The sequence below is a fragment of the Odocoileus virginianus genome, chromosome 4 (assembly GCF_023699985.2).
Source record: "Odocoileus virginianus isolate 20LAN1187 ecotype Illinois chromosome 4, Ovbor_1.2, whole genome shotgun sequence".
Lineage (NCBI taxonomy): Eukaryota > Metazoa > Chordata > Mammalia > Artiodactyla > Cervidae > Odocoileus > Odocoileus virginianus.
The window spans coordinates 56,542,310-56,565,866 of NC_069677.1; the positions used below are offsets into that span (position 1 = coordinate 56,542,310).

Here is a 23,557-nt window from a genome sequence, read left to right on the forward strand (position 1 = left end):
ACCCGCCTGCCAACGCAGGAGACCTAAGAGATGTGGGTTTGATTCCTGGGTTGGGAAGATCCCCTGCAGGAGGGCAAAGCAACTACTCCAGTATATTGCCTGGAGAATTGCAGGGACAGAGGAGCCTAACGAGCTACTGTCCATAGGGTCGCAAAGAGTAGGACATGACTGAAGCAACTTAGCACACAGAAATAAAACATTTCTTTGGAAAAAATTAAATAGATTGACTACAGAAATAAAGACAATCTAAACACTGAGTCCAAGTAATCTAATTTTAATAGAAACAGTCACCTTGGAGCAATTAAAAAGCATCTGACTAAAACAAAAGGTTCAATGATGATACTTCTAAGATAAACATTTCATTTAAAAAAAATTTGGGGGGAGCCACATGGCATGCACGAAGAGATTGAATACGTGCCCCCTACAGCGCAAGTGCGGAGTCCTGACCACTGAATCACCAGGGAATTCCCACAGATTGACTGATAAGATTTATTGATTACTCATTTATTGACTGTCATGCCGCAGAGTGTGATGGATCTTGGTCTGCCAACCAGGGATTGAACTCAGGCCCTCAGCAGTGAGAACACCAAGTCCTAATCACTGGAACACCAGGGAATTCCCTTAAGATGGACATTTTTCAAATGATTAATATATTTGCTGTAAACTGTGTAAATTGATAATTAAAAAATTTTAAATTAAGAAAACTGTTAGGCTGCTTGGCCAAAAAACATTACACTGGCTTAAGGTGAATTACTTAACATTTTATTAGAAAAATACATTGTTTTTACAATATATTACTTTAAAAAAGCTTATATTTCTATTATCAAAAATGAATTAATGTTGAAAGAAATTATATGTACATGAGTGTGTATGTGTCCACATTCACTCTACCCACAAAACATTTAAAATACCACTCAAGGGACTCTGACAGCAGTCCAGTGGTTAAGACTCTGTGCTTTCACTGCAAAAAAAAAAACAAAAACAAAACCAAAACACTTCAACTTTAATTCCTTAGGTCTGTACCAAATCTTATTTGTAGCGTTGGGACATCAGGAAACTCAGTTACCTGTGTATCTCTCTCAAAGTATTCCTAGATTCTTTTCTTTTACTTAGCTTAAATATTAGCTCTGGATAATTAAAACCTGTATCAATGTAAATGTAATAAAAATAACTTAAAATGTAAATCAGACCAAAAAAAGTAGCTGTAACAGACTCCAAAACCAAATATAAATCAGTTTTGATAGCTGAATATCTTGGGTTACCAGTACATCTTTTATTCATCATATAAGTGAACAACCAAAACAATCAAGACAACTACAGCTAAATAATCATAGTTCACATTTAGAAAATATTACCTTGTCATTAAATGGTCAGGTTTATTATCTGAAATATCAAAATGTTTTATTATTTTCTACTTTTAAAGTTCAGACTTTAAAACTAGTCAGAAAAGCTTTACTTAAAATACTACCAATAATATAAACAATTTAATATATTTAGTACAACCTGATTTTAAGGCTTTTCTTCAATGTTCGACCATATAATCTTTTAGGATCAAGACAGTTATGTTATATATTCAAAGAAAAAATTTCCCAAACTTGTTTTTGTAAATTAATAAAGAACTTACTAATCGAAGAACTTATAACAGAGTCAACAATGATTAAAATTAAAATATTTTTATTAATTGATATGGTAAATACTGTCCCCTACTAAAAAACAATGACATTAGTCTTTCAATCTGTCAAGCTTAGCTAAACTGAAAATCATGTGTCTCTTTTCTATATCGTATGTTGACATGATACAGGATGCAGGATGTAAAAATCAATTTAACAGACATTAAGTAATTGTATAGACATGTAGAATCTTAGATAAATGGTCAAAATTATAAGTGAATGTGGGCACATGGATATTTCTATGTACACTGATATGTTTAACAGAAAATACGTTTGCAGTGATTTCTGGTAACCAGCTTGCTTTCTCTGAATCTTTAAATACCCAGCTCCAAATCTTCCAGCTCTTGGAGAAGGGCTTTCTCTTTCTGAATTTTCTCCAACTAGAAAAGTTTAAAATAATAAAGTTATTAAACAGGAAATGAAGTAATCATTAGCTCAATAGTCACATAGCAAAAGAGAAAAAATTTAGAGACAGAATATACCTGAGACTTTACCAGATTTTTTGGTAACCACAGATTTAAAAAATACAGATTAGAAACAAGGTCTAATTTGTTGTTTGATATGAATCAAGTACTTGGGTGCAGTCTCAAAAATGACAGAATGATCTCTGTTCATTTCCAAAGCAAACCATTCAATATCACCATAACCCAAGCCTATGCTCCAACCACTAATGCCAAGAAGCTGGAATGGTCTCTATGATGACCTATAAGACCTTCCAGAACTAACACCAAAAAAAGATGTCTCTTTCATCATAGGGGACTGGAATGCAAAAGTAGGAAGTCAAGAGATACCTGGAGTAACAGGCAACTTTGGCCTTGGAGTACAGAATGAAGCAGGGCAAAGGCTAACAGAGTTTTGCCAAGAGAACCCACTGGTCATAGCAAACACCCTCTTCAACAACACAAAAGGAGACTCTACACACGGACATCACCAGGTGGTCCACACCGAAATCAGACTGATTCTGTTCTTTGCAGCTGAAGATGGAGAAGCTCTCTACAGTCGGCAAAAACAAGACTGGGAGCTGACTGTGGCCCAGATCATGAACTCCCTATTGCCAAATTCAGACTTAAGTTGAAGAAAAGTAGGGAAAATCACTAGATCATTCGGGTATGACCTAAATCAAATCCCTTACAATTATACAGTGGAAGTGACAGAGTCAAGGGATTAGATCTGATAGAATGCCTGAAGAACTATGGACAGAGGTTTGTGACATTGTATAGGAGGCGGTGATCAAGGCCATCCCCAAGAAAAAGAAATGTAAACATGCATAATGGTTGTCTAAGGAGGCCTTACAAATAGCTGAGAAAAGAAGAGAAGCTAAAGGCAAAGGAGAAAAGGAAAGATACATCCATCTTAATGCAGAGTTCCAAAGAATAGCAAGGAGACATAAGGAAGTCCTCCTCAGTGATTAGTGCAAAGAAATAGAGGAAAACAACAGAATGGGAAAGACTAGAGATCTCTTCAAGAAAATTAGATACTGAGGGAACATTTCATGCAAAGATGGGTTCAATAAAGGACAGAAATGGTGTGGACCTAAAAGCAGAAGATATTAAGAAGAGGTGGCAAGAATACACAGAAGAACTATACAAAAAAGATCTTCATGACCCAGATAATCACGATGGTGTGATCACTCACCTAGAGCCAGACATTCTGGAATGCAAAGTCAAGTGGGTCTTAGGAAGCATCACTAAGAAAAAAGCTTGTGGAGGTGATGGAATTCCAGGTGAGCTGTTTCAAATCCTAAAAGGTGATGCTGTGCATGTACTACACTCGGTATGCCAGCAAATTTGGAAAAAGCAGTGGCCACAGGACTGGAAAAGGTCAGTCTTCACTCCAATCTCAAAGAAAGGCAATGCCAAAGAATGCTCAAACTATTGCACAATTTCATTCATCTCACATGCAAGTAAAATAATGCTCAAAGTTCTCCAAGCCAGGCTTCAACAGTTCATGAACTGTGAACTTCCAGATGTTCAGGCTGGATTTAGAAAAGGCAGAGGAACCAGAGATCAAACTTCCAGCATCAACTGGATCATAGAAAAAGCAGGAGAATTCCAGAAAAACATCTACTGCTGCTTCATTGACTATGCTAAAGCTTTTGACTGTATGGATCACAACAAACTGTGGAAAATTCTGAAAGAGATGGGAATACCAGACCACTTGACCTGCCTCCTGAAAAATCTGTATGCAGGTCAAGAAGCAACAGTTAGAACCCAACATGGAGCAATGGACTGGTTCCAAATTTGGAAAGGAATACATGAAGGCTGTATATTGTCACCCTGCTTATTTAACTTCTACACAGAGTACATCATGAGAAATGCCAGACTGGATGAAGCACAAAATGCAATCAGGAGTGCCAGGAGAAATAACAATAACCTCAGATAAGCAGATGACACCACCCTTATGGCAGAAAGTGAAGAGATACTAAACAGCCTCTTGATAAAAGTGAATGAGGAGAGTGAAAAAGCTGGCTTAAAGCTCAACATTCAAAAATTGAAGATCATGGCATCTGGTCCCATCACTTCATGGCAAAAAGATAAGGAAATAATGGAAACAGTGAGAGACTTTATTTTCTTGGGCTCCAGAATCACTGCAGATGGTGACTGCAGCCATGAAATTAAAAAATGCTTGCTCCTTGGAAGCAAAGCTATGACCAACTTAGCATATTAAAAAGCAGAGACATTGCCAACAAAGGTCCTAGTCAAAGCTATGATTTTTCCAGTAGTCTCATGTGGATGTGAGAGTTGGACTATCAAGAAACCTGAGCACCCAAGAATTGATACTTTCTAACTGTGGTGTTGGAGAAGACTCTGAGAGTCCCTGGGACTGCAAGGAGATCAAACCAGTCAATCCTAAATGAAATCAGTCCTGAATATTGACTGGAAGGACTGATGCTGAACTTGAAGCTCCAATACTTTGGCCACCTGATGTGAAGAACTGACTCATGTGAAAGACCCTGATGCTGGGAAAGACTGAAGGCAGGAGCAGGAGACAAGAGAGGATGAGATGGTTGGACAGCATCACTGACTCAATGGACATGAGTTTGAGCAAGCTCCAGGAGTTGGTGATGGACAGGGAAGCCTGGTGTGCTGCAGTCCATGGGGTCATAAAGAGTCGGACATGACTGAGCAACTGAATTGATGAATCAAGAAGACAAAAAACAGAGCTGTCTTACTGCATCCTCTACGTCTAATAAATCTTCCATTCTACACTTGAGCTTCAGAGTGTGGAGGACAGGAGGAAGGAAAAGGGGCCACAGGACAGTGTGACCTGAGATACAGAAAAAGAAGAGAATCTTCTATTTGTCTAACATAATAAGCCAGCAGCTACAGCGTTAGTGTCTTACAGGAAATAGGGACTCCCTCATTCACCATGATCCACGTTTTCCCCTATCCTTGCATATTTCAAAAGAAGTTTAAAAATCTATATACTCTTTAATCTGATTAAATAGTTGCTTGTAATAAAAAGGGGAAGGGTGGTAGTAACTATGAGCCCGAATGAAAAATGCAGAAAAGACCTGATTTTTTTCCAGCTGTTTTCCAGCTGCTGCTTGTTCTTTCAGCTGTTCAATTGCTTTCAGTTTCTGTAAACAACAAACAGGAGTCAAAAGGAAGAAAGAATAAGTAATTCCAGAATGCAAAAACTTTCAAAATTAAGCATAAAATTGTGTAATTAAGAACATGAAATTTGGTATTTTTCAAAATATTAATATAACTATATATGTACATCTATGTATATATATGTACATGTATATGTATGTAAATATATGTCTAATTTCACCATTTATTTCAGTACCTCATGGTACCTGGACCATGTTTTAGCTTTAAGAGAAACTCTGTAATGCAACCTGGGAAGCGCTCTAGAAACCTGATTTTACCTCCAAGGCCACCATCATACAGTGGTTACAATATGACAAGTTAATAAATTTCCTTTTGTACCTCGTTCTTCATTTTTAAAAATGGGATGAATATTTGTCCTACCTGTCTCACAAGGGTCTAATGAAGTAGTGAGTATCAAAATGTTCAAATGTACATTATTTCTTATTACTCTAAAAATCAGTAATAAAGGACTAATATCCCTTAGACATCTGTGAATAAAACTAAAATCAGTACCATTCCTAAGTGACAGTATATTTCATGGTGAGAAAGCAACAAGGATTGCTACAAACCTCTCAGATGCCTGTCTTTAGGCATCTAAACACTATTTCCTTTATATAATCCTCACATGTTCTTTCAATACACACATGTGCTTTGCACTGAAGTCTCCCACCTTCTTTAGGTTCTTGATTTTTTTGTCTGTCTCAGGGTCCCCGGAAGTTGCCTGAGAAACAGTATTTCGTGGAGTGCTTTGCGGGGCAGGAGCAGGTGCTGTATCTGGACTCTTGTCACTTCTTGCTTCCTGCAGGAAATATTTTCAAGAATTCAGTTTTCAAAAACGAAATTATCGAAGTATTTCAACAAATACAGGCTTTTAGAAAACAAAATATTATTTTATCTTTTACACATTTTATATAAAGAAAGCAACTGAATTGCTGGCCCCAAGTATGTTACACCGTCCCATAATAGCTATAATAAAGCTTAAAGAAACATTTCAGATATCCAAAAGGCTAGATGTGCAATGTAAAGGAACAGTGACGTAGTAACGAATAACCCGACAGCACTGGGGAACCCCCCGGCGGCCCAGTGGCTCAGGACTCTGCACTGCTGCTGCAGGGCACACAGCTTCAAGCCTGGTCCCATAACTGAAGATCCCTCAAGCCGCGTGATGCAGCCAAAGAAAAAAGGATTTTAGTAATATTAGCAAAATGTAATGAAAATATTATGTTAGTAATGTAAAATATAATTAATATTATAATGACAAATGGAAAGAAATGAAATGACCTTAGTAAACCAGGAGATTACTGTTTCAGCCAACAAGCATGCTAGATTTTTGGTTATTTTGGGATGTGCTGTTATATGGATGATTTGGAAATGCGAGAGGGCTTATCTAACTAAGGTGTGTGAAATTTCACTCTTGGGATATCCTCCAAAACTGTATGTAAACTCAAGTACACATAACAGATGATGCTACAGGGTAAATCCCACAGAGATTTATTTACAATCAGAGCAATTCGCCTCAGCAACACTGTGCCATGGAGCACTTTTCAAGTAGGGCTTCTACTTCTTCCTTACAGAGTTCCCAGTGGAATACACAGACTCTGCAAGACTCTAGAACCTCTTAGAGTTCTGAAATACTCCAAAGTATTGGAATACTTTTCCACACAAAGTTTGGAATACTCCAAACTCCCAAAGCATCCCAGGGGAACATGGGACTGGGTATCACTTCTAAATCTCCAAATCTAAAAATGTCTGCCGGAGAGTTTTTAGACAGTGCAGAATCGGACCATTTTTTTTCTTTTTTAGAGTCATGTTGGTTGTAATTTGTACACTACAATCCACAAATGCTAATTCCTAATCTTCTATGTGAAAACATTACTGAGCATTTAAGAGTGTTCAGAAAGAAATTATTTAGTTTCGACCCTTAAGGAGCCTGTAAGTTCTGATAATATGGTGAAGTTTGGTATTTTTCATACTAATAAAAAATTAAAGGAGAAATAAAAGAAGAGACATACTCTGCCTACCAAAATTCACTTTTGAAATCTGATAAAAAAACTTTTAAAAATTATTTATTTTTATTTATTTTGGGGCCGTACTGGGTCAAATAGTACTGGGTCCGCTCTTTACTGCAGAATCCTTTAGTTGTGGCATGTGGGATCTAGTCCCCTGACCAGAGATGGAACTCGGGTCCTTTGCAGTGAAAATGCAGAGTCTTAGCCACTGGATCACCAAGGAAGTCGCCTCAATTTTTTCAATTTAGTTGTTTGTGGGAATATCCTGGCAGTCCACTTTCACAGCTGAGGGCCTGGGTTCCATCCTTGGTGGGAGAACTAAGAGCCTGTAAGCTGGGTGGCATGTCCAAAAAAATAAAAATGTAGTTGTTTGTAATCAACTGAGAATACTAATTTTCTAGGAAGATTAACGTCATATAAAAAACTATTAAAGTTAAGTGAAATATGACACAATTTCTCCATATTTTAAATAACAAAGAGTAAGTCAAAATGTCTATGTTACTGTATTTAAATTCTGGTCATTCTCTGGAAAGGCTATGCATATGATAAGATTAAAATCTTTGTTTCAATTATTTTTTTATAATGACGGATAAGTTCATAGAATCACTATCAATTTATAAAAGTACTTGGTTAGATTATATACATCTGACTCCTTCTCTTTGGCTCCTTAATTCACAGTCAGGCAAAAGAAAGAAGGTCTGGTTAAGGTGAGGTCCAATCATAGATGGTTTACCTTCATTCTACCACACAATCATAACTTTTCCTATCTTCATCTAGTTGTCTCAAAAAAAATAATAATTCTTTGCATACTGATACAATTATCTTGAAAGTAGAAAACATTTTACTCTCACTGAGAAACCATGCAAAGAGCAACTCCACAATGATGGGTTAGTAGTATCATCTTTAGTAAATAACATGTGTCGGTGATTACATGGCTGTATGAAGTGGGGTGTGGGAGAGTGTTTCTGTAATTATTACGTTTTACAGTAAAAGCACTCATTGTTTTTTCAAAAGAGCCACAGGGCTGTCATTAAGAAAGTCTCTACTTTAATATCAGCCTTTCTAAATTAGAAAACTGAGTCTATGACCCTCTTCGTAAAATTTTATGTACTCAATATCAGAAAAACACACAAAATAAACAACTAATATTTTATTACAAAGGGATTTTACTTAGCTCAGTACCAGCAATGGTCTTAGTAAAAATATCTTCTGATAAAGAGGAAGAAATACCACTTATAAAAAATAGGATTCTATGTTGAAAGGATTTCTGAAGACCCTTAAATCTCAATTAGAAGGAATCTTACACAGTCATTATAAAAAACAGGATGGCAGTTCCTCAAGAAATTAAACACAGAGCTACCATATTATCCAGCAATCTCTCTTCCGGGAATATCTATCCAAAGGAAACAAAATCATTATTCCAAAGAGGTATCTGTACTCCCAGGTTTGTCGCAGTATTATTTATAATAGCCAGGGTATGGAAACAAGCTAAGTGTGTGTCAACAAAAGAATGAATATAGAAAATGTAATATATAAACATTAAACATATACAGAGTAGAACAGTATCCAGACATAAAAAAATAAAATAAAAAGGAAATCCTACCATTTGCAACAACATGTATGAACCTGGAGGGCATTATGCTAAGTGCAAAAAGCCAGAAAGAGAAAGATAAACAGATAAATACTGCATGGCATCACTTATAAATGGAATCTAAAAAAGAGAGAAGTCAAAATCACGTAAATGGAGAGTAGAAATGGTGGCTGTCGGGAGCTAAAGGGAATGGGGGATGGGAGAAATGGGAAGGGGCTGGTAAAAGGGTACAAACTTTCAGTTACAGCATGAATAAGGTTTGAGGATATCATGTATAATATGGTGACTATAGTTGATAATACTGCATTATACTGAACACAGTGATTGAAATTTGCTAAGAAAGCAGAACTGCTTCCTTAGAAATGCTCCATCCCTCAGAAGTAAATACGTAAGGTGATATATGTGTTAATTAACCTGATTGCAGGAATCCTATTACAATGTATACCTATATCATATCATCATGTTGGACACTTTAAGATTCTTATTTGTCAATTACACCTGTAATCATTAGCTGGAAAACCACCACCAACAAAAAAGGAATCTTAGCTACTAGTCCGTAACATTTGGGACGAGCAGAGGTCCCTACCCACTCTGATGAGAGGCTAAGTCCTGCTTTTACACAAGTCTAATACGTGGACTAGTTCATTTTACTTGGAATCACCAAAGCCTGGGCTATTTAAAGATATTTCTGGAGATAAAAATATATCAACTACAAAAGAATACACCAATATCTTAAGCCCAGATCTTAGCAGAATATGGTTGCACAATGAAATTCTACTGGAGAAGAAAATGGCAACCCACTCCAGTATTTTTGCCTGGAGAAGCCCAAGGACAGAGGAGCCTGGCGGGCTACAGTCCCTGGGGTCACAAAGAGTCAGACACGACTAAGTGACTGAAGATGAAAGAAATTCTGTACCTTAAAATAGTAACTGCCAACCAAAACACCCAAGTAACCTAGAACTGTCAAAATCTAAGCATGAATAGGCAAGACCAAAGTGTCTGAACCTCACAAATGTGATTAGCACGACTTTACTAGCCACGTTTCTAGTCCTGCTGGTCTCACTACCACCATAAGCCACAAGCCGTCACCATTTACTCGTCAATTGTTATGCTGGTGTGGTTTTCCAACTACGAAGTATATAAAAAATTATTTTAAAACAAATCCACCGTTTGGACACTTCTGGTATTTAGATTTCTAGCTGAACAATTTCCTGTAGTAATCTACTGAGCGACAAAGCGGCTTCATAACCTTGTAATTTCTGGCCCACAACTACGTTTTACAACCTGACAGTCAACTTTTAGGACTGCAGTTCTTTAAACTTTAAGGCGCAGGCTAATTTAACTGGCTTGTCTGTTTTGGTTTTGAAAAGATAAGTATCCCAAGTACCTGCTTTGCAGCTTTCTTAGCCTCATGCTTCCTTTGATTTTTAAGGGCTGTTTTTGATAATGGTTTCTCATTTCCTGGTTGTGGCTTCATATTCTGAGGTGGTTCTTCTTCATGCTATGGAAAATATAATACATGATTTTGAAATGGAGTACATGTTTTTAAAAACATATACAACAAATTATACAATTTTGCTAGTACACGACAAATTTATTTTATCAAATTTAGCTTAAGTTCACTGACAATATTTCAAAACTCTTGTGGCAGACATACTTGTATGGTCAGGATGGATTTAATAAGGATCTTCCTATTAGTTGATATACAATATCTTTTAATTATATAAGAGCCAGCAAAATTTACTTTATTTTTGTTTAAACAATGGCATTTTTCTTAGTACTACCATTGACACATGATTTTTATAAAATTAGATACTAACAATAGCTTCTTCTGTGGTCCTTTTGGATCTGACTACTGCCAAAAGAAATCCAGCTGCCTCAATTATTTTCTTTGCACAAATAGTCAATTGATAGATCTTTACTTGCAAAATCAGAGATTAGAAGATATATGGAAAAAAAAAAACTGACAGTAAGAAAACAAATCGAATAGGAAGGGGTAAATAAATTACATAATTATAAATCCAGCTAACATAATGAATAAGTCTTTAAAAAACTAAGCAACTTGTCAGACTATACAATGAAAACAAACAATCATTTTATCATCAGATATAATCATTAACTACATTCAATAAGAGGGTGAATTACATGTAGGATCAAGAAGGATTTAATGTAAAACATGATGATTATACTTGATAACACTATTGCATAACTATACAGCTCAAATTCCTTGAGAGTAGAATTCAAATGCTCTCAAAAAATAAATAAATAAGGTTGTAGATGTGTTAATCCCCAGGTGAGAGGAAACCTTTTCAATGTATATCAAATTACTATGATGTACCCTTTAAATATCTTACAATTTTATAGATAAATTATGTTCCAATGAAGCTGGGGGTGGGGGAGGGAGTAACACCAGAGTAGTTGCGGGCAACATGCAGTATAAATAACAGAACTCAACTTCTTATGAGATTCATCTACTTACTGATTTCTCTCAACTTTGCTATAATCTGAATGCTGTCTCTTAAACTATCCATACTCAGCACATCAAAAGGACCAGATCGCCAAGAAGTTTTTTGAGTACTAGACCTCAGAGCTGTGTTATACTTACAAGTGCCATAATCAGATCGGCAGGGATCAAACATTTAAGATACAGAGTAACAGCAAAAAACCGTAAGGTGATTTTTATCTTCGCAGCTTCACTAACTATAGAAAGCATCAAAGTTCTATGTGTGAACATACCCTACTTGAAGCAAGTGAATATATGAGAATCCATATTTGTACAAGAGAGAAATTTGCACAGCAAGCCTTTCACTTTTTTAATATCCACTGCTCATAATGATAGTTAAGATATACTAATATTTACTGAACATTTGTGTTATACATCAAAATTCTTTCAATTGTGAGCTCTTCTATATAGTATCTTGCTTTAGTTGAAAAGTTTCCACTCATGAGAACTTCAAAAAAAGACAAAGCAATTAAGAAAGATGCAAGAAAGGATGAAGTCTCTTCCACTCTATAAGCATCATGTAGCCATTGACAGACTTAAAAAACCCACACGGTTATTACGGATCACAAGCTTTTCTGGCTTTAGTATGTGTCTACTCATCTTTGTTATAATCTGAATGCTGTCTTTAAACTATTGATACTCAGAAACTTCATTCTTACTAATAAAATTTCTTTCTTCAGTAACATTAACTCTAACATTGTTTTGATGAACACATTATAAAAGTGAAGCTTCTCTGAAAGTCAAGAAATACTTCCTTAATTAATATAGAAATTTTTACTTATAAATAAAGTAATCTTTTTTCTTCAGGGGAAAGAATCCAAACACATTTTTCCCTCCTTCTTCTATGTAACCTTCTTTCTTTGTGAAATTATCAACCAGGCTATCTTTGTTTCTAGTAATTTCTTGACAATATTTTCTTTGTCATTTAGCTCTCTTCTGGAATTAAATACATACAAAAATTTCTCATTCATAGGCATGTAGCTCCTTCAACTAAAATGATGTGATAGGGTCACATAATCCCCAGGTTATATACAAAAGTAAAAATTTAGTGGAAATCTTAACTGTCAAAAGTTTGGTTTTAAGAAGCTCTTACAGAGTTTTTCCCCACTATTTTCAAAGTGTATTCTTTCTATTTTAATTTCTCCCTCCACTGACCAAATTAGTTTTATGAGTCAGAACAAAAATATATACTATTAATAATTCAGAATTTCTTTCTCTTGTGCTAACTTACACAGATTTAGAAAGCAGGATGGGTTGAGGTCACTTTTTTCATCTTGTGTAAGAAAAATTTCAATTGAGAGAGAACAAATTTTAAGACTGATATAGCCTCTGAAAAAATCTAAAGACAAAAATAGTAAATAGGGCTTAATTTGTTATATGTTTTTATATATTTTTACTAAATCACAATGCAACAGAAATGTTTAAACAGAATATTTCAATGAAGTCAAAGTGCTACATTTTGTGGAGGAGGAAGAGCTGTCCTTTTTGTTTTGAGAAGGTGGTAAGCGGCACAGATGAGCTTGGCGGACCTCAGTCCCCAGGGCCGCAGAGGCGGACGCGGCTGGGCGACTGAGCGCAGCGCAGCACGTAAGTGGCACATGGGAAGCACAGAAACACTCGCCCTTTGGGAGAGTACCCACTTCCCTGAGGGCGGAATCAGTTAGCAACTACGCATTTCCATTACTTGGAACAGTCCTAACATACACCTCATGTGTGGTCTTGTGTGTGAGCTCAGTCACTAAGTCGGGCCCAACTCTTTGTGACCCTATAGACTGCAGCCCGCCACGCTCCTCTCCACGGGATTTCCCAGCAAGAATACTGCTGTAGGTTGCCATTTCTTCCTCCAGGGGGTCTTCCCGACTCAGAGATCGAACCTGTCTCCTGAGTCTCCTGCACTGGCAGGCAGACTCCTTACCACTGAGCCACCTAGGAAGTATCTTTCTACGAATACCAGTAATTTTGCTCTCCATTCTTAGGGTAACTGTATTCCTCAGCATCACCACGGAAACTCGTGGCATTAATAATGCTCTCTTCTGAGCTCTGAACCATTCACAGCAGGTCAGCATGCGACCAACACTCGAACCACAGTCCGCCTCAGACACCACGGAAACGCGTGTCATTAATAATGCTCTCTTCTGAGCTCTGAAACATTCACAGCAGGTCAGCATGCGATCAGCACTGGAAGCACAGCTCCGCCTCAGACACCACGGAAACGCGTGGCATTAATAAGTGCTCTCTTCTGAGCTCTGAAACATTTCACAGCAGGTCAGCATGTGACCAACACTCGAACCACAGCTCCGCCTCAGAGGTGAGGATCTAACGGTCCAAGGGCAAAGTGTATCTGTTTGGTCAGCAGTGCCTTAAAAAACTGAGGCATTTCATACAAGCATCCAGACTTGCTTTGTCTTGAAAAATCAAAACATTTTGGCAAACTGGGCCTAAAAATGTCCTGTGGAAACAAACGGCTACTGTTGTGCAGTCGCTATGGCCTTTAAAGAGGGAATGTTCTCTCTCTTTCACCCTTCCCCACCACTCACCATTGCCTCACACTACCAGCCTAGCTTGCCAGGCATTTGAATTTGAGCCCACACTCTACTGCCAGTGAAGTCACACCCACTCATCTTTCCCCAGATTTTACATTAATTACTTTGCCAAGTTAACAACCTTTCACGGTCTTCAGCAGCAGGTCCTCCACAATCTCTACCCTAGAAATTTATATCTTCTAATCAGATACCAAGTAACAGAAGAACATGCATGAGAAAAAGATCTAGGGCATGAAGAATGGATGTATGGATACCAGGGGCGGGGGAGGAGGGGAGGGATGAATGGGGAGATTGGGTCTGACATACATACACTACTGATACTCTGTGTTAAACAGGTAACAGTGAGAACCTGATGTACCGCACACGGAGTCTCCCCAGTGCTCTGGGGGACCTAGATGGGAAGGAAGCCCCAAAAGACGGGATATACATATACCTGCAGCTGATTCACTTTCTGTACAGCGGAGACTAACGCAACATTGTAAAGTAATTACACTCAGATAAAAATTAATAAATACATTTAAAAAAAGAAAAGACCTAGGGAACTCTTCATTGAAAAACCTTTTCCTACCAAAGTAGTAAAACTCTACTTACCAGTTTGGAATTGGTGACTGGTTTATTTCTTAAAGCTGGGGGTCTATAAGCTGTTGCAGCTTTAGGTTCTTCACTAGGCACATCACTTGGAACTACTTGGTAAGTTATTGCTTTTTCTGGAAATATTCCATCTAAGAATGGCTGCCAAGAAACCTGCCATAATTCTGCATTTGATGGTACATCATACTTGTGCAAGACAGAGCCCGTGTAATGCCAAATCTTGTACCCGTTATTCACACGTAACCGTGGAGCACACGTGGCTGTTAAAATATGCTCACCATCTGGGCACCAGGCAAAATATGTAGAATCGGAGGCCACCGGCTTCGAGATGAGTTTGTACTTTTTAACATCCCACACTTCCATTTGTCCCCTCAGATTCCCGAATCCAGCCAGGACTAATATGTGTCCATGAGGGCTGTAGTAGGCCGCGTTACGAGGGCCAGTTCCAAAGTCAAACACCGGGTCACACTTTAGGTTGAAGACCGTTGCTTTGGCGGGCATGAAACCATACACGGCACAAAACTCAGTAGAACTAGAATTCCAAACCACATCATAAATGGGGCCGTTTTTCGCTAGAACAAGAAGATAAAATCTGTTAGTGATAAGGAATTATATATATGAATGTAATATTTAGCAGCACAAGTTATAATCATACAATGCTCATAAACAAGTCAAATAAGAAAAATCCAAAACTTTCACAGTATGACAAAATTAAGATTTTTACATGACATACTATGGAAATTAATATATAACTATAAATTTAATTAAGAACCCCTAATAAATCTCAATTTCTTTTAAACATTCTGGCAATGTGGACTCATAGAAGCATCAGCTATTATTATTATTATTATTATTATTAAACTATTGGTAGTTTTCCTTGCCAGAGGCAATATATGTATATAGCAATAAAAACACAAACTATATTTAAAAACATGCCACAAAAACAAGCCCCTCTGGTGGCTCAGTGGTAAAGAACTCACCTGCCAATTCAGGAGGTGTGGGTTCCATCCCTGGGTCAGGAAGAGCCCCAGGAGAAGGAAACGGCAACCCACTCCAGTGTACTTGCCTAGGAAATCCCACTGACAGAGAAGCCTGGCATGCTACAGTCCGTAGGGTCGCAAAGAGTCAGACACGCCTTAGAGACTAAGCAACAATGACAGACAACCAATCTTCTATCATATTTCCTGCATATTATTTCAGAATACTTTTGTTGAAATTAAGCGTCTCTCTCTTAAATACATAAATGCACACACACACACAAATGTTTTAAACCTTTCTTGTTTCATTTAATACTCCTATCTTGGAAATTTTTCCATAAAAGCACATTGAGCTTTGCCCCATTCAGTTGCACTGTGTTCCATTACAAACCCTGCTATTTACCTCCCATTTGTGTAAATGTACACACATAACACCTGTAGGAGAGAAACTGCCTGGCCAAAGGACACATAAATTTACTTGATAATGTACACTGAAATGCCCTTTAAAGAAGTTCCACCAATTTACACTACCAATAATTTTTGATAGCAAAGACTTTCCCCTCACTCTGTTTCATATTTTTATCTTTGCCAACCTATTAAGTGAAAAACTGTGCTTTGTTTTCCTTTATTATAAGCTAAGCACCTTTCAATACACTTGTGCATAATCTTATTTCTTTTTTTAGTGTCCTAAATAGTCCTGTGGACTATTTTTTACTGTACTATACCTATTTTTCTTTCCTATTATTGGTCTTTGTTATACTTAATATACTATCGAAATTCATCTTTTCTCATACTCATCCCTTTTCTAAAAATATTCTTCCCTAATTTATTGTTTGTTTTGCTTAATTTAGGGACTTTTTTCTTCCCCCAATGTAGAAATCCATAATTTCATATACTCAAACTTATCACTTTCCCCATATGATTTCTGTCATGTTTAGAAAATCTTAGTCTACTTTAAGATTAGAAGAAAATTCTCCCACATTTTCTTCTAGTTTTCTTCTAGTTCTCCCACATTTCTTCTAGTCAAATTTTAGACATAATTTTTTGGCCCAGCCAGAACTTATTTTGGTAAATGAGTAGTAGCAAAAACTTTTTGTTACAAATAGCCAACTGTCTCCAAACCATATATTAAAAGAGCAGTATTTTCCCCCATGATTCAAATGCTGACTTTATTATAAGTCAATGGCTACAGAAGTATGGATCTACTTCTGAATCCTGTTGTTTTCCACTGATTTATCTGCCTATCCATAACACAGAACCAAACTGTCTTCATTACAATTGCCTGACATCTAATAGTATCAGAATCCCTCTCTCCTTACTCTTTTTTTTTTTTTACAAAGTTTTCAAACCATTCTTGCATGTTTACTTTTTGATATTGACTTTGGAACGAGCTTATCTACTTGTAAAAAAAGAAAATCTACTGGCATTCTAATTTAATTTTTAGATCAGTTTGGAGAGAAATGACATCTTTGTAAAATTCTTATGAAAGGTTAGTTTGCCCTTCATTAGTTTTAGTTTTCTTCCCTTCAGTCCTATATATTTCTTGTTTTTTTTGTTGCCGTATATGGAATCTTTCCTTCCATTATGTTTTATAAGAGAATGCTGTTTATACTTTGACAGTCTGCATGAGCTGAGGTGATTTGCTTTTCACCTTTCAAAACTGTATCCTTATTCTTTTGATCAGGAACATTGACTAGGTCTTTCAGAATGTTAAATAATAGTAGAAAGTATGTGGGGGGGAGTCATCCTTGTTTTGTTCCTGACTTCAATGGGAATATATACTTCTTTAAAAGAAAGTTTACCTTACCCTTACATGTTCAATTAAAAATAAAAAAGATTACCAAGTTGCAGGAGTTTTAAAACTATTAAGTTACCTTATCTCCTTGAAACAAAGTACGAGGTGATTAACACTCTTCAGTTCTGAAGATGATGCTAAACCCACTAGATCAACTTCTTGTCATAGTTAGTTAAATAAGCTCCCAAAGAGCTAATACAGCGGAATTACCTCACTCAGCAAGTTCCCTACTCAACTTGCAGCAAAACTAAATCAACTAATTGGATTCTGTCAAAATACAGTATGTTTGGGGATGAGTTAAATCCCTTAATGAAAATAAATTTTATCTTAAAGGTTGTTAAAACATGTGAGTTCTATCACTTGATCAAGCACTTAGATGTGGACTTCCCTGGTGGTCCGGTGGTTAAGAATCTGCCTTGCAATGCAGGGAAAGTGGGTTCAATCCCTGGTCAAGGAACTAAGGTCACACAAGCTGGGGAGCACCTAAGCCCGCGTGCCCAACTACTGAGCCTGCGAGCCACCATCAGAGAGTCTGTGCCGCAGCTAGGACCTGACACAACTGGGGGAAGAAACGGACTTAGATGATAACATTTTTGTGGCGCAGTATTTTTGATCATCATCGACTCCGCCAAAGGCAGACTACTGGGACACTCACGTAATTGCACCACGGCACTCTCTCCGTTTGTTGCGATGTAGTGCAGCGTCTGCTCCCCGTAGTAGGAAGCGCCCGTCTTGTCAACATCTGTACTAGCTATTACCAACACAGCAGTAGCTAGAAGCATAAAAACTTTAATTAGGTTTAAAACATAAATTAGCCTAGTGTTAATAAGAAAAGCATTAGAAAATGTAACAGACCATATGTAAATTTTCAATAAATAAGCACTGGTAATTTTTCCTTTTTCTATACACACAGGAATGTAAGTCTACATTAATGCTTGATAAACAAAATGGGAGATAAAAAGATATTTATCATACCTTTTTTATTCCACAGCATTGTGACCTTATCAGCCTTAAAGAAACTTTTATTGGCTAAAGCTGCATGAGGTTCATCAAAGTTGGGATACTGATATAATCTAACAAATGAAGGTGCACCCTTACTTCCTGGAACATAGACAGCCACCTAAGATACACAGACATAAATAAACACTTAATTTTTTGAAGCATATAAACTAAGATGGACATGTCTTTAAAGTCACCAAAAACTAGGAAAAGGTTTAATCTCATACCATTCCACATGAACAAACAAAAACATTAGCAATTACCTTGTATGGTTGGGGTCCAGGTGATAACACAAAATCATTAATTTTTTTCAAATGTAATTTATTTGCAATTGTGTCTAAAAAAAAAAGTAAACTGTGTTAGGTTAATGAGCGAAAGCTAACGGATATGTATCAAATTCTGAATACATTATAAAAGGTTAACACAACTATACACAAGCTGCGGTCTCATGGAGGCAAGGCAGAGCTACACAGCAGAAACAGCATGGGTGAGAGCGAGACAGAGCGGCGCCTGCACCTGCTCAGGCGCTGCTAACTGTGCGACGTGTGCCAAGCAAGAGGGTTGCACACTCAATCCCGAGTGCACAGTACAGGCACAAGGTCGATATTCAAGAGGTATCAGCTCTCTCCCCTTAAACCTCTGACTAATGTCGTCTTAGAGCCCATCTGATGGGAAAGATGACTCTAGCTTGCTGCTGTAGAATGTGGATATGAAAATTCCATAACTAACATGATACACAGATCCAACAATGATAATCACAACAACAGTAACAATAACAATGGCTGGATATTTGTTGAATGATTACTCTGTGCCAGGCAGTAAGAAACCTCATCATTACTACTCTCACAGTCAATGGGATCAAGAGCTATTACTCTTCCTTTGTTCAAATATAGAGATCAACAGCTGTTCAAAAGCAGCATGTCCAGCTATTAAACTGGCAGCCCCCTCCTTTCAGCATGCTCATGAAGTGGCGAGTAAGGTAAGTAAGCAAGCTAACCCCAAACCAGCAGGTTAAGTCTCACAAGCAGGAAATTGAAAGGTACAGCTAAATGTGTGGACATTATCAAAATCAGCCTGCACACCATCTTTGGTAGATATGAACAGTTTCTAATTCCCATTCTACTTTCTGAACTTACAACATGGTTATGTCCTGATAAGCCCATTGTAAGTTGAAAGTATCATAAGCTGAAAATGCATTTAATACACCTATGTACTGAACATCATCGCTTAAGTTAGACTACCCTAATGTGCTCAGAACACTTAATGTTAGTCTATACTTGAGCAAAATCATTAAACACGATGCTGATTTTACAATAAAATGTTGGATATCTCATGTAACCCATTGAATACTGAACTAAAACTGAAAAACATAAAGGCTGTAGAGTCCAGAATAGCTGTAAGCTTATCAGTTGTCGACCCTTGTGATCACGAGGCTGACTAGGAGCTGTGGCTCACTGCTGCTACCCAACATCATGTATCAGACCACGTATTTCTAGCCCAGGGAAAGATCAACACTCAAAGTACAATTTCTACTGAATATATATCACTTCCATTTTATTATAAAGTCAAAGAAGATAAGTCAAACTATTTCAAGTCGGGGACTGTCTGTACTGAAAACTGTTCAGTCACCAACAGAATGCTCTAAGGACAAAAGGAGCTGCAAAATTTCTTCTTTAAAGTATTTTTCAGTCATCATGTTACTGGTGTTATATTGCTGGTACTGCTATTCTAAGAACATTATGTGGTCGAGTAGAACAAAGCAAATGAATAATATTGTGGGTGTGCTATTCTCAAACTATCACCCCTGGCAGCCCAGAGAACCAGATTCTCAGTGTTAGCAAAAAACAATACAGATGAAAGATAAGAAAAAAGAAAAAAAGGAGTAGAAATAATGATCAATCAACACAGTAGCAAAGAGAATCCTCTACACCCAGACTGCAGTCTCTAAATACCATTTTCCACCAAAAGAAAGCAGAGTGTACTAGAGAATTTGCTGATTATAGGTATACAGCAAGAAATAAACAAGATAACCCTAGAATGACTTGTCCCACCATACAGCAAAGAAGTCATTAAAGACCAATTACAGGACAATTTAAGCATTAATAAGAGTAATTTTTAAAATACATTAATCATATATGTTCATTAGGTTGGGGGGAGGCTAACTTGTCTAAGGGATCTAGTTGCTAGTGAAAGAATTCATTTTGTTAAAAGTGATAAAGGAAAAGAATATTTATCTTGCCTTTCCGATATAAAAAGTACCACTAGATAACCAAATAGTAGAAAGGGGAATTCTCTTTATAATGGTAGTATAAACTAATAAATGAGATGAGAAGGAGGGAAACTTTAATATCAGCAATTTCTAACCACTCATGAAATAATGGATCAAGGCACTGAATATTAATGCCAATTAACTATACAAAGTAAAAGACAATGAGACATTAGGCGCTTCTTAATAAAAAAAAAACACTGCCTTATGATGATGTAGTCTTGCCCTCATCTCTCCCGAAAAGAACTTGAAACTGACGAGCGCTAGATTCAAATAGTTATTTACAGGAAATAGATGAATATGGTAAATTACAGAATAGGATACAAGAGCAAAACTTAAACTATGGGAAGATATATAATACAAGTAACCTTGTTTCTAAAATAATAGACTGCAGGGAGAAAAAAAAGAATATAGAGGAAATCTATATTTAAAGAAATATATCAACTGTAATATGAAAGACCTTATCTAGATGTTGGGTTTCAAAAAACTTAAATTTGCAATTATTAGAAATTTGAAACTGACCAGATATTTTATAATCTGTGATAACAGTATTATGACTACCTTACTGAAATATTTACAGGTAAAATTATATGATGTTTATGATTTGCTTAAGCAGAGTAAAAGAGATGGTAGGTGAACAGATGCCTGGATGAAGAAGGACTGACAGCAGGCTGATGATTACTGGGACTAAGTGTCTACTTTTGTGTTTGAAATTCTACACAATATTTTTAAAATTTGTATCACAGAATTTTAATAGCAACTAAATTCAGTAAGAGCTATTCAAATATATTAATTTAGCAGTAACTAGATAGTAAAATTTTATTATAAAATAGTATCTTTGTTATAACATTTTACTAGCATTTAGACTTGAGTTACTCAAATGAATTCCTATAACAGCAACTGTTAATATAAAAACAATATTTAGGAGAACCGTATGATGCCATATAAGGCAATAAAAACTGTACATATTTATAGTAAATAATAAAATTATTTCATAAATCTTTCCATACTAAAGTTGTTGTTTTCAAAAAAGTGAACTTCGTTGTTAACATTTCGGGCACAGAGCGTTTCATCTTCTGACCAGGAAGGACACCTACAATGAAGAACGAGAATATAACTGTAACATGTTAACGTTTATGATACTGTTTACCATTTAAGGGAGAATACGCATAAACAAAGAAAGATAAAGATCTTACTCTATCACATTTTCACATGCAAAATCCTTAAAGGTCTAGACTTTGATCTGACAAGTTATATTCTAAATTATACCAGAGAAACAAACAATATACAACAAAGATATTAAAAATATTTAAAAATAACTAACATTTTAAAGCACTTATTTACCAGTTTTGCATTTTTTTCTGAATGAAGGACTTCAAACATGTTCCAGTTTTCAAATCATAAAGTTGCAGGTTGGGTATCCCAGCTGTATCATCTTTAGAAGCTGCCATAAAAATAAATTTTTTTTTGCAGTAACTGTCTCCTAACATCAGCAAAAAGATTTCCTTCTTAGAAAAAATTTCAACAAGATTAGGTAAGAGGTGCTTTAAATCAACTTTCCCCTCTAACTTAAATTATAGATTTAATCATTCATTCCTAAAGCCATGACGCTATGACAGCTGTTTGACAAGTTCAGTATTTCTGAAATGAGTCAATTACTACAGTTTTTAAAAATACTTAGATCTCTGTTGTTAAGTCTGATGTGGTTTGCTGCTAAACAGACTAAACTGTCTTATTACGAAAGCTGTGTCTATAAGTCACACACATGAAAAAAAGTTACATAAAACCACTCACAGTTCTCAACTGATTCTCCAATTCTCTTTTACTTACTTGGAAAACTAAGATTCATTACAGTGCATGCCTCTTGGAAGAACAAACTCAGAAGGTTTATAACCCAATAATGAACTACTAACATATATTTATTCAACAATATTCACATTATTACAAAATGCTTTTTAATTAGATGATATGTCTACTGTACTTCCTCTTTCATTTATGCTTATATAAAACATTTTTTTATTTTAAAACTATTATTCTTAATTTTTGAGATCTTCTTTATCCAATGATTATTTACTTTATACATTTTCCCTTGAGCTTTTTCTTTTCCTCTATCTCATGACAAATCTTCTAACTTGAAATCATTTAAAGTACAATGTATTTGGGGAATGCAAGATTCATTGTTGATTAAAAACATTCTTAAACACTGCTTAGTATTATAAAGATTAATCACTTTCCTATAAGGTTATAAACCTCCTCTTTGTTCCCCCACTGAATTGCATTGGTCCTATCAGAATCCTTTTCCAGTTGGAATATACTTACTAGTGTAAGGCTGCCATGTTGCCAGGACAGTGTTTTTTGGCGAGAACTCAAGGCAAACTGCCTTTGGAAGGTCGAAGGAGTGCAGCAGGCCCTTGGTAGTGACACTGATAACATTTATTCTGGTTTCAAAAGAAATTACTTCAGCAATGAAATACTGTTTCACAACAGTCAGCACTATCCAAAACAGTCATACTTCTTTTTAGATACAGATCACTCTGAAGTGTTCATTTTTCATAAAGATCAATTTTCAGCTAGTTCTACAAAATATCCAATAAATACTCTAACATAAAAAAGTGTATGTTTTACCAAAAGGCCCCTATTTAAGGCTGGTGCTCGGAATTAAAATAGAATTTTCAAGAAGACACAATAGATGATACTACCTTTAGCCAAAAAGGAAATAACAGGCCTTTGAGTGAACACAGTACAAACCCACAGACAAGCAAAGGAATATAAAATTCAAGAGAAAACAAAAAGTGTATTTTTTAATTTGAGTAAACAGAAACTGCAGCAGCTGGGGAAATCATCAAGGAGCGCTTTGATGTCTGTTAAAATCTTAGAAGCATTTTCCAAAAGACACTACTATAAGAATTATCATGATACAATAAAGACAAAAATGACAATAAGTGTATATAAAAAAAGCAGTTTCCATTTTTTGGAACATTTTCTACGTACTATGTTCTGTTTTAACCACGTTATGT

The 23,557-nt window shown here is 36.3% G+C and overlaps 1 protein-coding gene across 1 annotated transcript in view; it reads right to left on the reverse strand.

Moving 5' to 3' along the window:
• Positions 1-1,253: 1,253 nt before the first annotated feature.
• The window catches only part of EIF2A (eukaryotic translation initiation factor 2A), a 43,876-nt gene continuing 21,572 nt past the window's right edge, over positions 1,254-23,557 (reverse strand). Inside the window, exons 4-14 of the mRNA XM_020910341.2 lie at positions 22,860-22,978; positions 21,885-21,984; positions 21,551-21,633; positions 18,538-18,611; positions 18,251-18,395; positions 17,931-18,047; positions 14,504-15,075; positions 10,254-10,367; positions 5,937-6,065; positions 5,185-5,250; positions 1,254-2,050 (exon numbers count right to left, since the gene is read on the reverse strand). Of these exons, the coding sequence (XP_020766000.1) occupies positions 1,985-2,050; positions 5,185-5,250; positions 5,937-6,065; positions 10,254-10,367; positions 14,504-15,075; positions 17,931-18,047; positions 18,251-18,395; positions 18,538-18,611; positions 21,551-21,633; positions 21,885-21,984; positions 22,860-22,978 (1,585 nt within the window). The 3' untranslated portion in view covers positions 1,254-1,984. The remainder of the gene's footprint in view (positions 2,051-5,184; positions 5,251-5,936; positions 6,066-10,253; positions 10,368-14,503; positions 15,076-17,930; positions 18,048-18,250; positions 18,396-18,537; positions 18,612-21,550; positions 21,634-21,884; positions 21,985-22,859; positions 22,979-23,557) is intronic.